The following is a 13,566-nucleotide window of genomic DNA, read 5'->3' as shown; positions in this document are numbered from 1 at the left end:
ATTTATTTACTTGATTTTTATGTGGTGCTGAGGATCCACGCGCTAGGCGAGCACTCTACCGCTGAGCCACAACCCCAGCCCCATGACATTAATATTTTTGAAGAGTGCAGGTCATCTACTTTTGTAGAATGTTTCATAATTTTGAGTTATCTAATTTTTTCCTTACTTTTATGCATTTTTGGAAAAATACTATATAAATACTGTTATGTCTTCTCAGAGCATTATATAAGAGAGCATATAATGTTGCTTTGTCTCATTATTGGGAATCTTAACTTTAATGACTTCATTAAGATTGTATCTGCCTTGTTTCTCCACTATACAGTTGTCATTTCTCCCTTTTATAACTAACAAGGAATCAATGGGGAGATATTTTGAAACTACCTTAATTGTTTGCTGTCTATCAAACTTTCACACAGTGGTTTTAGTATCCATTTTGCCTGAATTATTTATAATTACACGTTTTAAAATGGTAACATTTTAATTTATTTTCTTGATAAACTGTGATAAATGTTAGGAGCAGAGGAGAGTTGTTGAAGATTGAATTTCCAAAAGTTTTGGAAATGGCACTTTTTTTTCCATTTTTCATTTTCAGAAGATTCTGTGCCCACACTTGATGAAGTTAGCATGCTGACAGCAATTGCACTCTTCCTGTGGTCTGCTAGTAGTGAAATAATAGGAGTCCAGTCATTACAGAATGGCTGCATGAACAGATTTAAAAATGCATTAAATTCATGTGACCCATGGGTAAGTCACACCTAAGCAAACATTCCACTTTATCAGGAGAATATCTGGTTGACTCATTAAAATGTGTTATATATAAGGAAAACCTAAGTATTTACAGTAAGAGTTTTAAATGGAAAAACTCGAAAATATCACTGGGTTTAACTATAGGAGAAACACATTTTGTATGTTTACTTAAATATGCAGAAATTCTCTAATATCTTTGATTAGTTCTCGGCCATATTAGGAGAGACTTTTCAGGGTTTCCAATATTTGTTTAAATGATACCCACTACATTAATGGATAAATTTATGTTATTACATATTTTAAGAAGCCTATTCGAAACTTGTTTGTTTAGAAAACATGTTTTATTATTTTACAGTGTTGAAGTCTAAAGTTATGGTTATCAAATCTTCTGCGTATCAGGAAAAATAAAACAACTTAGGAACATTCCTGGCCTCCTAGCTCCCTGAATCAGAATCTTCAGAGTTGTGACTCAGGAATCTGTATTTTTAAAATGCTCCCCAGGTATTTCTGATGTCAGTGAAGTTTGGCAATTTGTATTCTACAAAGTGCTAAAACAATTTTACTCCACTATTTTCCCCAAGTACTTATAACTTTTCTTCCTTCCCTTCTTACTTTTTTAAAAAATAATTATTCATATGAAGTTTTTCTAATCTAAAAGCCAGTGAAACTGTATTTTCTATGGCTACAAAACTTAAATTGGTATAAAGAATTATTTTGAGAAATTCAGATTTTTTTGAGAGGTTTGTTCAGTTAGCTTATTGAAAGAAAGTTCCATTACTCTCTTTCATTTCTCTTATATGGAAAATAACATTTATATTTTCATTGTGCTGTATTACATACATAATAAGATGTAATGTGATTGTAGAGCAGATAAGAACTATCATGTGTTAATTGATTGAATGATCTCCTTACATAGGTTCAAGCCAAATGTTACCAGCTTCTCCTCTCAGTCTTCCAGCATTCCAACCGTGCCCTTTCAACTCCCTACATCCATTCATTAGCTCCCATAGTGGTTGAAAAGCTAAAAGCTGTTGAAAGAAACAGACCAGCCAGTAACAATGAACTTTTGGCTGTTCAAGAAGGAATTAAAGTTCTTGAAACATTGGTTGCTCTTGGTGAAGAACACAACAGTAAGTATTTTTAATAAAAAGCCATTACTCCAAAATGAAGATCTGTATTATACATAAATCTTATTTGATATTGGACATATGCATTTGCAACAGTAAGTTTACTAGGGAGCAATTACTGTCTGAAAGCATAATATATTTGCTTATGTTAGTAACATAATGCATTGAATTGATTATTTTTATGAGCAGAAAGTCTCAAAGAATTACTGATGACATTTCAACATACTGATTTTTAAATTTTCTGGGAATATAACCTTTAAGACTGAGGAAAAATACATATGTTCAATAGATTTTTAAAAATATTTTTTAGTTGTAGTTGAACACAATATTTTTATTTTATTTGTTTATTTTTATGTGGTGCTGAGGATTGAACATAGCGCCTTGTACTTGCTAGGCAAGCACTCTACCACTGAGTCACAGCCCCAGCCCCAGATTTTTTTAAATGGAGCCTCTCATATGCTTGATGGTTTGTTTATTTGTTTGTTTATTTATTTATTTAGTATTTCAACTTTTTAAAAATTTTTAAAAAATTTTTTAATTGATTTTTTAAAAAATAAATGACAGTGGAATGCATTACAATTCTTATTGCACATATATAGCACAATTTTTCATATCTCTGGTTGTATATAAAGTATGTTCACACTAATTGGTGTCTTCATACATATACTTTGGATAATGATGTCCATCACATTCCACCATGCTTGCTAACCCCCTGCCCCTTCCCTTCCCCTCCCACCCCTCTGCCCTATTTAGAGTTCGTCTATTCCTCCCATGCTCCCCGATCCCTACCCCACTATGAATCACCCTCCTTATATCAGAGAAAACTTTGGGCATTTGCTTTTTGGGGGTATTGGCTAACTTCACTTAGCATTATCTTCTCCAATGTCATCCATTTACCTGCAAATGCCATGATTTTATTCTCTTTTATAGCTGAGTAATATTCCATTATGTATATATACCACATTTTTTTAAATCCATTCATCTACTGAAGGGCATCTAGGTTGTTTCCACAGTTATTGGGAGCAAATTTTTACCCCTCACACATCAGATAGAGCACTAATCTCTGCGGCATATAAAGAACTCAAAAAGCTAAGCATCAAAAAAAACCAAATAACCCAATCAACAAATGGGCCAAGGACCTGAACAGACACTTCTCAGAAGATGATATATAATCAATCAACAAATATATGAGAAAATGTTCTACTATCTTTCCAATTTCCTGTGAAAAATATTTTAAGAGAAGGAGTATTTGAAAATGAGACAATTAAGAAAAAGTTGAGGGCTGGGGTTGTGGCTTGGAGGTAGAGAAATGCAAATCAAAACTACTCTAAGATACCATCTCACCCCTGTCAGAATGATAGTTATTATGAAGACAAACAACAATAAGTGTTGGTGAGGATGTGGGGAGAAAGGTACACTCATACATTGCTGGTGGGACTGCAAGTTGGTGCAGTCAATATGGAAAGCAGTATGAAGATTCCTTGGAAAATTGGGAATGGAACCACCATTTGACCCAGCTATCCCTCTCCTTGGTCTGTACTCAAAGGACTTAAAAACAGCATACTACAGGGACACAGCCATATCAATGTTTATAGCAGCCCAATTCACAATGGTCAATAGATTTTTAAAGTAATGCATTCTACTCCTTATAATAAAGGTATAAAAACCTCATAACAAATATAATCAGATAAGTATGAATACCAAACATCATTGTTAAAATACCTCAAAAATTGGTATTTTAAAATTATTTTTAATTTAATGAAAAACTGCCATATACATCCATTTAACCAAATTTAAAATAGCTTAATATATTACTTTATTTCCTTAATGCTTAAATCTTGATTTCATCAAAATATAATATTTGTCTTTAAATATTACTTTCATTTATTTTAGAAAGTCTAAGTTTTTGAAATAGTATCTTATGATCAAACATTAAGCTCTTTACAATTTTCAAGATTCTCTTCCCTGCCTGTCTTCATGTTACATTTAATTTTAAATGAGCATATGTGTTCAGGAATTGATCTTGAGTTGACGCAACTGAAAATTATTTTAACTATTAAAGGAAGTAAGATCAGTGCTGGGATTGCAAAATGAATAAGATTTAGAACTCATCCTTATGAAGTTCATAGTAGTAAAATAAAAGTATACATAAAATTATGTTGATTTTTCTAACATGCCATAGTGTCAGTGATAAATTTTCTACCAAAATAACCTATATATTAATTTATTACTAATTTCAACTAAATTTATCAGTTTCTCTAAAACAGTTGTCTCTAACTTTCTCAATTTTGACACTTCTTCCATGCAATATATTAGTAATTGCCTCTTTTTCTTGCTCCCCATAATCAGCGAATCATTAATAATCAGATCAAATGAATTTGTCTTTTACATTCATCTGTGCATTTTTCTCTTCTGGTATCATAGTTCTAGACTATAGATTTTTAGAAGGGAGTTGTTGCAATGGACTTCCTTTCTTTTACTCCATTTTTTTTCTTTCTTCTCCTCTTCTCTCCCTCTTTTCCTCTGTTCAGGGCTTTGTGGGCCTTGTACGTGCTAAAGCATATGCTTTATCACTGAGTGTCACCTCCAGTCCTGCAATAGCTTTTCAAAAACCTCTACTACCTTTCCAGTTTCCTGTGAAATTTTTTTAAGAGAAGGAGTATTTGCAAATGAGGTAATTAAGAAAAAGCTGAGGGCTGGGGTTGTGGCTCAGTGATAGAGCACTTGCCTAGTGCATGTGAGGCTTCAATTCTCAGCACCACATAAAAATAAATAAATACATAAATAAAGATATTGTGTCCATCTACAACCAAAAATTTTTAAAAAATTGAGTGATAGTGTTGAATGACAGGAGAAAAGGTTATAACTCCCTTGACAAGGATGGAAGAGCCATTGGGCCAGACAGTAGGCATAAGATTAAGACATTGCCACTTTCTTCTATGACATCTAACCATCATTTTTTCAGAAAAATAGAAGGTACATTGGAAGAGTAGAAGTGTGCTTTGCAGGTAGGGGGACCCATTGGGGAGGAAGGAGATAAGGGTAAGGGGAAGAACTGGGGAATGTAGTTAACCAAATTATTCTAGGTACACGTATGAATATATCACAGTGCATTCCAATTTTATATGTAACTATAATGCATCAAGTGAAAAATAAGTACATAGAAGGAAGACCAATAGAAAAAGAGGAAGGGAACCAGAAAGGAAGCAAAGGAAAGGGAAGAGGTAAGTAGTATTAGGATTGAAGTGGAGAAAATTATGTTACTTCTTTTATGAATATGTCAGAATGAACTCTACTTTTATGTATAACTATAATGCACTGAAAAATAGACTTTAAAAAGTCAAGGATAAAACAAATTCAAGAATTGAAAATTCATGCAGTGGCTCCGGAGGCTGAGGCAGGAGGATTGCAAATTCAAAGAAGCCTCAGCAACTTAGTGAGGCCATGCTTCAAAATAAAAAATATAAAAAGGGCTGGGGATGTGCTCAGTGGTTAAGTGCCCCTGGGTTCAATCTGTAGTACCAAAAGAAAGGAAAAAGAAAATTTACCCCTTTGGAATCATAAATCACTCAATGTAAAGGTAAGTCTAAAAATGTTGCTGTCAAATTAATATATTTATTCATTTATTTGATGGTTCTCTCCTAATGAATGTTCTATTCATTAATAAGATTCATTTGCCTGTGTGTGTGTGTGTGTGTGTGTGTGTGTGTGTGTATGTGTGTATGTATGGTACTGACATTGAACAGGGCCTTAAGCACACTAGGCAAGCATTCTACCACTGAGCTACACCTGCACTGTGTTTAGCCTTAGATTTTAATTTTATAAAAATCCAGCTACTTATCCTACCTTTTAAAAGTCTTGGTATAATACAAAAACATTTGTAATCTGAATAAAGCTGTCCATTAAAAAATGGAAAAACCATGATGGTGATACATCTTATTTGATGTATCTTATTTAATTCTTATTTGAAATGGGTTATTTACTTCAGGGGCATTGCTGGAGTCTAATTTGCTACTAAACCATAAATTACACAAATAATATGTGAATATATTCTTATTATTATTAAAATATATTCTTATTATTATTAAAATAGGCACTCTCACATCAGACCAATCTTTGTTGTTATCTTTGTTATTTACAGGAGTCCAGTTACTTGCTCTTTTAGTTCCCACTTTGATTTCTTACCTGCTGGATGAAAATTCTTTTGCCTCAGCAAGTTCAGTTTCTAAAGATCTTCATGAGTTTGCACTCCAGAACTTAATGCATATTGGACCTCTGTATCCACATGCTTTCAAGACGGTAATGGGGGCTGCTCCTGAGTTAAAAGTGCGGCTAGAAACTGCTGTTCGAGCAAGCCAAGCCAGCAAGGCTAAAGCTGCTGCGAGGCAGCCAGCTCCGACCATACATTCTGCACCGACAATCAAGCTAAAAACAAGCTTTTTTTAATGTGTTCCTCCACTCATTTTTATATGTATTTCACCTAATTAGCGGTAGCCACTGTACCATTCCAGGCTATGGATTCTATTTTATTTGTATATTGGTATTATAATGCTTCCAAGTAGGTTAAGGAAGTCTTGTTCATACCACTATTGATTTTTAAGTGATTTTTAAAAATTACGTGGTGAGTATGTTTTCATTTTTCTGCTAATAATGTTTCTCTTTTATTAATTTTTCATTGTTTTGTTTTTGGGTTTTGTGGTGCTGGGGATTGAACCCTGCACCTTGCACATGCTAAGCATGCACTGTACTACTGAGCTATGCCCCCAAGCCCTAATTTATTTTTTAAACACTGAACCATAGTCTTTTACATGCTGCATACATAATTGTATCGCGTACTGGGACAGACAGTGGACATTATCAGGGGAAAAAATAGGTCAAAATTCGGCATTTGTCATGAAAAATTCCATTGCAAAATAAGTAAATTTTAAATTTTCAAGAAACCAAAATAATATAAAGTCTCTTTCGTGGTGTACCTACTATGAATAAAATCACATTTTTTCAACATTTCTCAAAATATTCTCTTCTGATGTATCTTTTCACTTTAATATTAAATTACTGAATTGTGTTTGTGTATATTTTAGTTGTTAATTGAATTAAAGTTCTTATCTAAAGGTCCATTAAAATGTTTCTAATGTAGTATAATGTTTCTACCTTTTTTTATGTTTTGTAATTACAGAGACTCAGGTTCTGACTGTGATGGTTAGTTCCATTCATCAAATATTTATTGAATGCCTACTGTGTATAAGGCATCAAGCTAAGTGCTTCAGGGCATACAAAAATGAATTAGTTATAATTATAGTTATGCTAGTCTCTTATGCGATGGGAATTTTTCCTTGCAAAACAGATAATTGATTAAATGAATGTATACCACAGCATTTAGCAGATTTTAAACACAAAATTTTACCAGACAATGTAACATAGACTATATCAAAAGCAAGTGACTTTTCTGAACATTTCAAGCTATATATTTATTTATCACCTGCTACTTGCCATTTATTCTCACTCATACCTACACCATTTGGCAGCTAGCTTATAGATCCTTGCTTTCTTCCTGGTTCAGTCTTTTAAATACCTCAGAAAGTCACTTTCTCTCACCTGTTTTCTCACTGACTTTTATTTCTACAGAGTTGTTTTTCGTTTCTGACTTGAGTTTCCAAAGTTATTCTTCTTGTTTTTTGGTTTTGGTTTTGTTTTTAATTTTGATAAAAGTCTATAAAATGACTTCACATATTACACAATTCATCTATTTAAAGTGTACAATTCAGTTGTTTTTATTATAATCACAGGGTAGTACAGCTCTCACTATAGTTAATTTTGAACATTTTCATTACTCCCAAAAGAAACTCCATATTCTTTACCTGTCATCTCACAATTTTCCATTTCCCATCAGCCTTAGGCAACTGCTAATCTACTTTCTGTCTCTATAAATTTTCTACAGTGGTATTTCATATAAATGAAATCATATAATATGTGGTCTTTTGTGACTGGTTTCTTATCTGTGCATAATATTTCAAGGCTCATCCATGTTATAGTGTGAATCAGCAATCCATTCCTTTTTATGGCTGAATAATATTTCATTGTATATATGCCACATTTTATCATCAATTGATATATTTTATGAGTTGAAGGACATTTGGTTGTTTTCACTTTTGCCTGTTATGAATATGATGCTCTGAATAATTATGTACCAGTTATTATGTAGATATATATATATTTGTATACTTATATATATAACTTTTTGTTTTTGGTACTGGAGATTGAACCCAGTGGTGCTTAACTACTTAGCCACATCCCCAGCCTTTTTTATGTTTTATTTTGAAACAGCATCTCATTAAGTCCTCAGGGCCTCACTAAATTGCTGAGGTTGGTCTTGAAATTTCAATCCTCCTACCTCAGCCTCCTGAGTCACTAGGATTACAGGTACACACCACCATGCCCAGCTAGATACATGTTTTAATATCTTTTGAGTATATCCCTAGGAGTGGAATTGCTGACTCAAATAGTAACTTTATATTTAACTTTTTAAGGCATGCCAGACTGTCATCTAGTCTCATTTTTTGCACACATGCATGTGTGCACATATCTCCTTTTCAGTCATCTATTTATATAATATATTTATTTCTGCCTTGGCTATTTTTTGCTGTTCTTGGTACCTCTCAAACTTTTCCCATCATTACCCCTTTTAGGGTAGACTGCATCATATCTTAGTAATGTCTCTCTTCCCCTCCTCCCTGCCTCTCTCCTTTTTTTTCTCTCTCTCTCGGTTAGTACATTTTTATTCTTTCTCTAAACCTTTTTAAGCCATTGATAACTTAAATTCTAGTTTTCTACAATCAACTATAAAAGGAAATTCTGTTTGATGCTTTGTATTTATTAATATTTCCCCAGCCCATGAGATTTTTACAACCCAAATAATCATATCTATTTAGATTATAACATCCAGTGTCATAAAGCTAAAAGAAGAAGTAGCATTATAGCCAGTGAATTCTTTTTTTTTTTTTTCTGATTCTTTTATTTATTTATTTATTTTTAATTAATTTTTATTGTAGGTTGTTCAAAACATTACATAGTTCTTGATATATCATATTTCACACTTTGATTCAAGTGGGATATGAACTCCCAATTCAAGTGGGATATGAACTCCCAGATAGCCAGTGAATTCTGAAGCATGATCTAAGTAGTTTTAATAGCATAAGCAATAAAGTATCTTCTGTTTGCTTTCCAAGTTCTCATTAATCAATATTATAGGTTTGGCTTCTCAGTTTATCTAGAGAAAAATAAACTCTGAAGTCATGTGTCCCTGTTCTGAATAGATTCTACTAGTCACAGGGATAAAATACAGGACCACATCTACAAAATGAGAGGAAAATTTACTAGGTATTTTTTCTTTGATCTTTTACATATCTAAAAAGTACATCTGTCTTCATAGTTATCTGCTTATTTTTATCAAGAGTGAATCATTGAATAATCCTTTAATATTGGCAAATAATAATAATATTAGGTTTGATAAATAGTCTTTACATGTGTGTAAAATTGTTGTTACAGTATGAGAGCATAAAACATTAAATATGTAATGCAGGCACAGAAATTATAAAGTATTGCAGATCATGGGGCTTGGGTTGTGACTTAGTGGTAGAGGGCTTTCCTAGCACATGTGAGGCACTGGGTTTGATCCTCAGCCACATAAAATAAATAAATAAAGTTGCAAAAAAAATTGCAGATCATTACTATCAATAAAAGCTACCATTTCTCGGCTGGGGCTATAGCTCAGTGGTAGAGCGCTTGCCTAGCAAGTATGAGGCCCTGAGTTCGATCCTCAGCACCACATAAAAATAAATAAGATAAAAGCTGCCGTTTCTGTTGAATGCCAGCCATTGTGTTAGACACTTTATATTCATTATGTCTTGCATTCAAACAGTATTGAATGATGGATATAATTAGCCAATTTCCAAAACATTTAATTTATGAAATAACTATTTAATTATATGCATTACTATTCCTTACATTTGGGGGGGTGGGTAGGAGGGATTGAAGTCAGGGATGTTTAACCACTGAACCGCACCCCCACCCCTTTAAAGAATTTTTTAATTTTTTTATTTTGAGACAGTGTGTCACTAAATTTCTGAGACTGACCTTGAACTTGCAGTCCTCCTGCCTCAGCCTCCTGAGTCAGTGGGATTACAAACCTGTGCCACCATACCCAGCTACACATTTTCTTCATTCTTAATTGGAATTTTTATGTTTGTGTAAGAAATGGCTAAAGTATAGCTATAAATAAATTTCTTGCCTTAATACTTTCCATCAGATGGGTTATTTTTAAAACCTGATTTAATCATTATAAGTTCATCTCTAGTTCTTTCTTATAGAGCTCACAGCATTTTACTTAAGAATTTTATATATTAATCATAATTCAGAAAAACTATCCCAGGTTTTTATAAAAATTATCCTAAGCAAGCATGTAATAATCATATCTACCAGTGACAAATTACAACTACTCTTTCTTTCCCATTTATTCTATTCTTTTCCCAAAGGAATTTGTTTACACCTTTTGTCCAATATCCACAATTCTCTCTCTCTGTCATTGGAACTCATGGCTTTCTACCTCAGTATGTTCTCATACATATACTTGTCTTTTCTCCTACCCCACTATTGTCAATTCTAGTCAAAGGATCCATAGAAATTTAAGTGGACTTCTTCGAGTATTCTAACTTCCATTATTGATACTTTCTTCCTTTCTTTTTCCTTTGTTTTTGATTATTTTTTTTTACCTCTTTCTTCATTTCAAATTATTTCAAGTTAGATAAAAAAAATGCCTTTTGTTTTGTTTGTGAAACAAAAAAGGGCTTTAATCTTTTTTGTTGATTGGTTGGTTGGTTTTTTGATACTGGGGATTGAATCCAGGGGTGTTTACCACTGAGCTGTATTGTCAGTCCTTTTTATTTTTAATTTTGAGTCAGGGTCTTGTTAAGTTGCTGAGCATTTTTGCTGAGGTTGCTGAGGCGACCTTGAACTTGGGATCTACTTGCTTCAGCCTCTGGAGTTGCTGGGATTACAGGATAGTGCTACTATGCCCAGCAAGGGCTTTAATCTTGTCCAATGAGCACATAAAGAGACTCAGAGGAAAAAGGAAAGTCAATTTTATATCTTGTTATGAGTTAATTTATTTCAATCATTAAGTTTACATTCAGCAAAATTTTGGAAAAATTCCCAGAACGCACCAACCAGAACAAATGTTAATATTTGACTTTATTTATTTCCATAGTTGCAATCATCCTACATAGTGGATGTTGTATCTTGCTTTCCTCTATTTATTTTATAAGCATTTCCCCCATACTACTACTCTGAAATTATAAGAGGAATTTAGCAATGACATTTTGATGGCTGGCTACTTAATGTTGGATGTGCCATTATCAATATCCTGTACATGGATACTTTGTTTCCAATTTTTACATTTCAATAAGTAATGTTGCATTTGACTTTTGAAAAGTCAAACTTTGTATATTATTTTCTTAGGATAGTTTTCCTAAAAGGGTTATAAAAATATGACAGTTTTCTAGTCCTCCCAGGGACAAAAAAAAAAAGCCAGACTTGAATTTTGATAGATTGTTGAATCTTTAGAAAGTAATATTTTTTGGAATAAACAGATTTGAAAATGAAACTGGGTCACTCTTTTCCAAACTCCAAGAAAATAATATAAAGGAGACCTTTTACATTGCCAAAATTTTGATATAACTAAGTGTTATATTTTATTAACGGCATTGTAGTTGAGCAGAAAGTAGAAAAGTTAATGGAGTTTGGGCTGTTTTTAGTGAATACTAAATTTTTGATAGTACTGTTTTGAATACTGTGAACCCCAGTGTGTATACATAGGAGGTGGAGAAGGGTAGAGGATGTCAAGGACAATGACAAACTGATGTTCATTTAAGCCAAGTGATTTAGAGAAACTCAGGTTTGAAAAGAACCATGTGATCATTAATTTTTAGGTAGGAGGTCTACGATAGCCCACCTGCATAAACAGGTCAGTATGTCACATAAGTGTTTTCCAAATTACTTTAAAAAGAGTTTCCTGGGGCTGGGGTTGTGGCTCAGAGGTAGAGAGCTCACCTGGCATGCGTGAGGCTCTGGGTTCAATCCTCAGCACCACGTAAAGTAAAACGAAGGCATTGTGTCCACCTATAACTAAAAAATAAATATTTAAAAAAAGTTTCCTAAGCTGTAAAATAAAAATGGAGCTGGGTGTGGTGGCTCACACCTGTAATCCCAGTGGCTCAGGAAGCTGAGGCAGGAGGATTGTGAGTTCAAAGTCAACTCAGCAACTTAGTGAGACTCTAAGTAACTCAGTAAGACACTATCTCAAAATAAAAAGTGCTGGCCCAGTGGTTAAGAGCCTCTAGGTTCAATCCCTAGTAAACCACCCCCTCCTCAAATGGATTGCCTTATGACAGTGCTTTTCTTCACACTGGACACATGAATAAGGAGAACTTAAATTCCCCTTTATCAAAAAATTTTGTGATACGATTCTCCAAGGCTGTCTTTTATTCATTCATTGGACAATTTATGTATGACAGATGTTGGGAATATAGTGGTCAAACAAAAAATCTGTCAAAATAGGCTTACATTCTGGCAGGAGATGGAATAAAACAATCACAGATGGTAGTAGAAAGGAAGGAATGGTATGAAATATGGCATGCAAGAGGACAAAAAGTAACATTCTTTTTAAAGGTTATCAGGAGCCCTTAAGATTTACTTTTTTGTCGTCGTCTTTTTTTTTTTTTTTTTGTAACAGACATTGAACCCTGGGTTGCTTTACCACTGAGCCACATCCCCAGCCATTTTTAATATTTTATTTAGATACAGGGTCTTGCTCAGTTATTTAGGACCTTGCTAAGTTGAACTTGCTGACTTTGAACTTGTGATCCTCCTGTCTCAGCCTCCTGAGCTGCTGGGATTACATGTATGTGCCACTATACCCAGCCACATTTACATCTTTTTTTTTCAAATATTTTATTTTTTAGTTTTTTTTGGCAGACACAACATCTTTGTATGTGGTGCTGAGGATCGAACCCAGGCCGCACGCATGCCAGGCGAGCGCGCTACCGCTTAAGCCACATCCCCAGCCCCACACATTTACATCTTAAATAACCTGTTAGTTGTCTCAGAAACTCCTCAAACTTGGTTAATTTAAGATTGAATTCTTCATCTCCTTACCTAAAACCTGCTTCTGTGACCATGATCTCCCACTCAACAGCTAAATTCTCCTTTTGCTTAAGCCATAAGCATATCATCACTTACACTTCCAGCCTTCTCGCTCACTATGCTTACTACATCACCAGATCTCAGTAAATTTTTTAAAAACATGGAATGCTTCACAAATTCACATGTCATCCTTGTACAGGGGCTGTGCTAATCTTCTCTGTGTGACTCCAATTTTAGTGTATATGCCGCCGAAGTGGGCACAAGTCTCAATATCCTATCAAATCCTTCCATGTGTCTTTATTATTACTTTTACTACCCTACTCCAGTTCACCATGCTCATTTGCAGTACAGATGATTCTTGACTTAACGATGTTTCATCTTAAACTTTTTTGACTTTATGATGGTACAAGCAAGAGTGCTACACATTCAGGAGGATCATACTTCAAATTTTGCATTTTGGTCTTTTCCCAGGCAAGGAATAGCCATAGGATAGTCT

The 13,566-nt window shown here is 33.8% G+C and overlaps 1 protein-coding gene and 2 non-coding genes across 5 annotated transcripts in view; 2 read left to right on the top strand and 1 right to left on the bottom strand.

The window, feature by feature from the left end:
* The window catches only part of Heatr5b (HEAT repeat containing 5B), an 82,882-nt gene extending 75,981 nt beyond the window's left edge, over positions 1–6,901 (top strand). The window contains exons 34-36 of one of the 3 annotated variants that reach the window (XM_076833296.2): positions 596–744; positions 1,664–1,877; positions 6,016–6,901. In XM_076833296.2, the coding sequence (XP_076689411.1) occupies positions 596–744; positions 1,664–1,877; positions 6,016–6,320 (668 nt within the window). In that variant the 3' untranslated portion in view covers positions 6,321–6,901. Of the gene's footprint in view, positions 1–592; positions 745–1,663; positions 1,878–6,015 lie in introns of those variants that run through there. The other 2 variants (XM_076833295.2, XM_076833297.2) reach the window with 2 other exon arrangements.
* LOC143380838 (U6atac minor spliceosomal RNA) lies at positions 4,712–4,836 on the top strand. Its single transcript, XR_013088713.1, has one exon. It is a non-coding gene; the product is annotated as a U6atac minor spliceosomal RNA (small nuclear RNA).
* A 6,323-nt stretch (positions 6,902–13,224) lies between the features above and the next one.
* On the bottom strand, positions 13,225–13,331 carry LOC143380888 (U6 spliceosomal RNA). The gene has a single exon (XR_013088757.1). It is a non-coding gene; the product is annotated as a U6 spliceosomal RNA (small nuclear RNA).
* Between the last annotated feature and the right edge of the window lie 235 nt (positions 13,332–13,566).

This window comes from Callospermophilus lateralis, chromosome 14 (assembly GCF_048772815.1).
Source record: "Callospermophilus lateralis isolate mCalLat2 chromosome 14, mCalLat2.hap1, whole genome shotgun sequence".
Lineage (NCBI taxonomy): Eukaryota > Metazoa > Chordata > Mammalia > Rodentia > Sciuridae > Callospermophilus > Callospermophilus lateralis.
The sequence above is the reverse complement of the archived record's forward strand: the minus strand, read 5'-3'. Positions and strand labels throughout refer to the sequence as shown.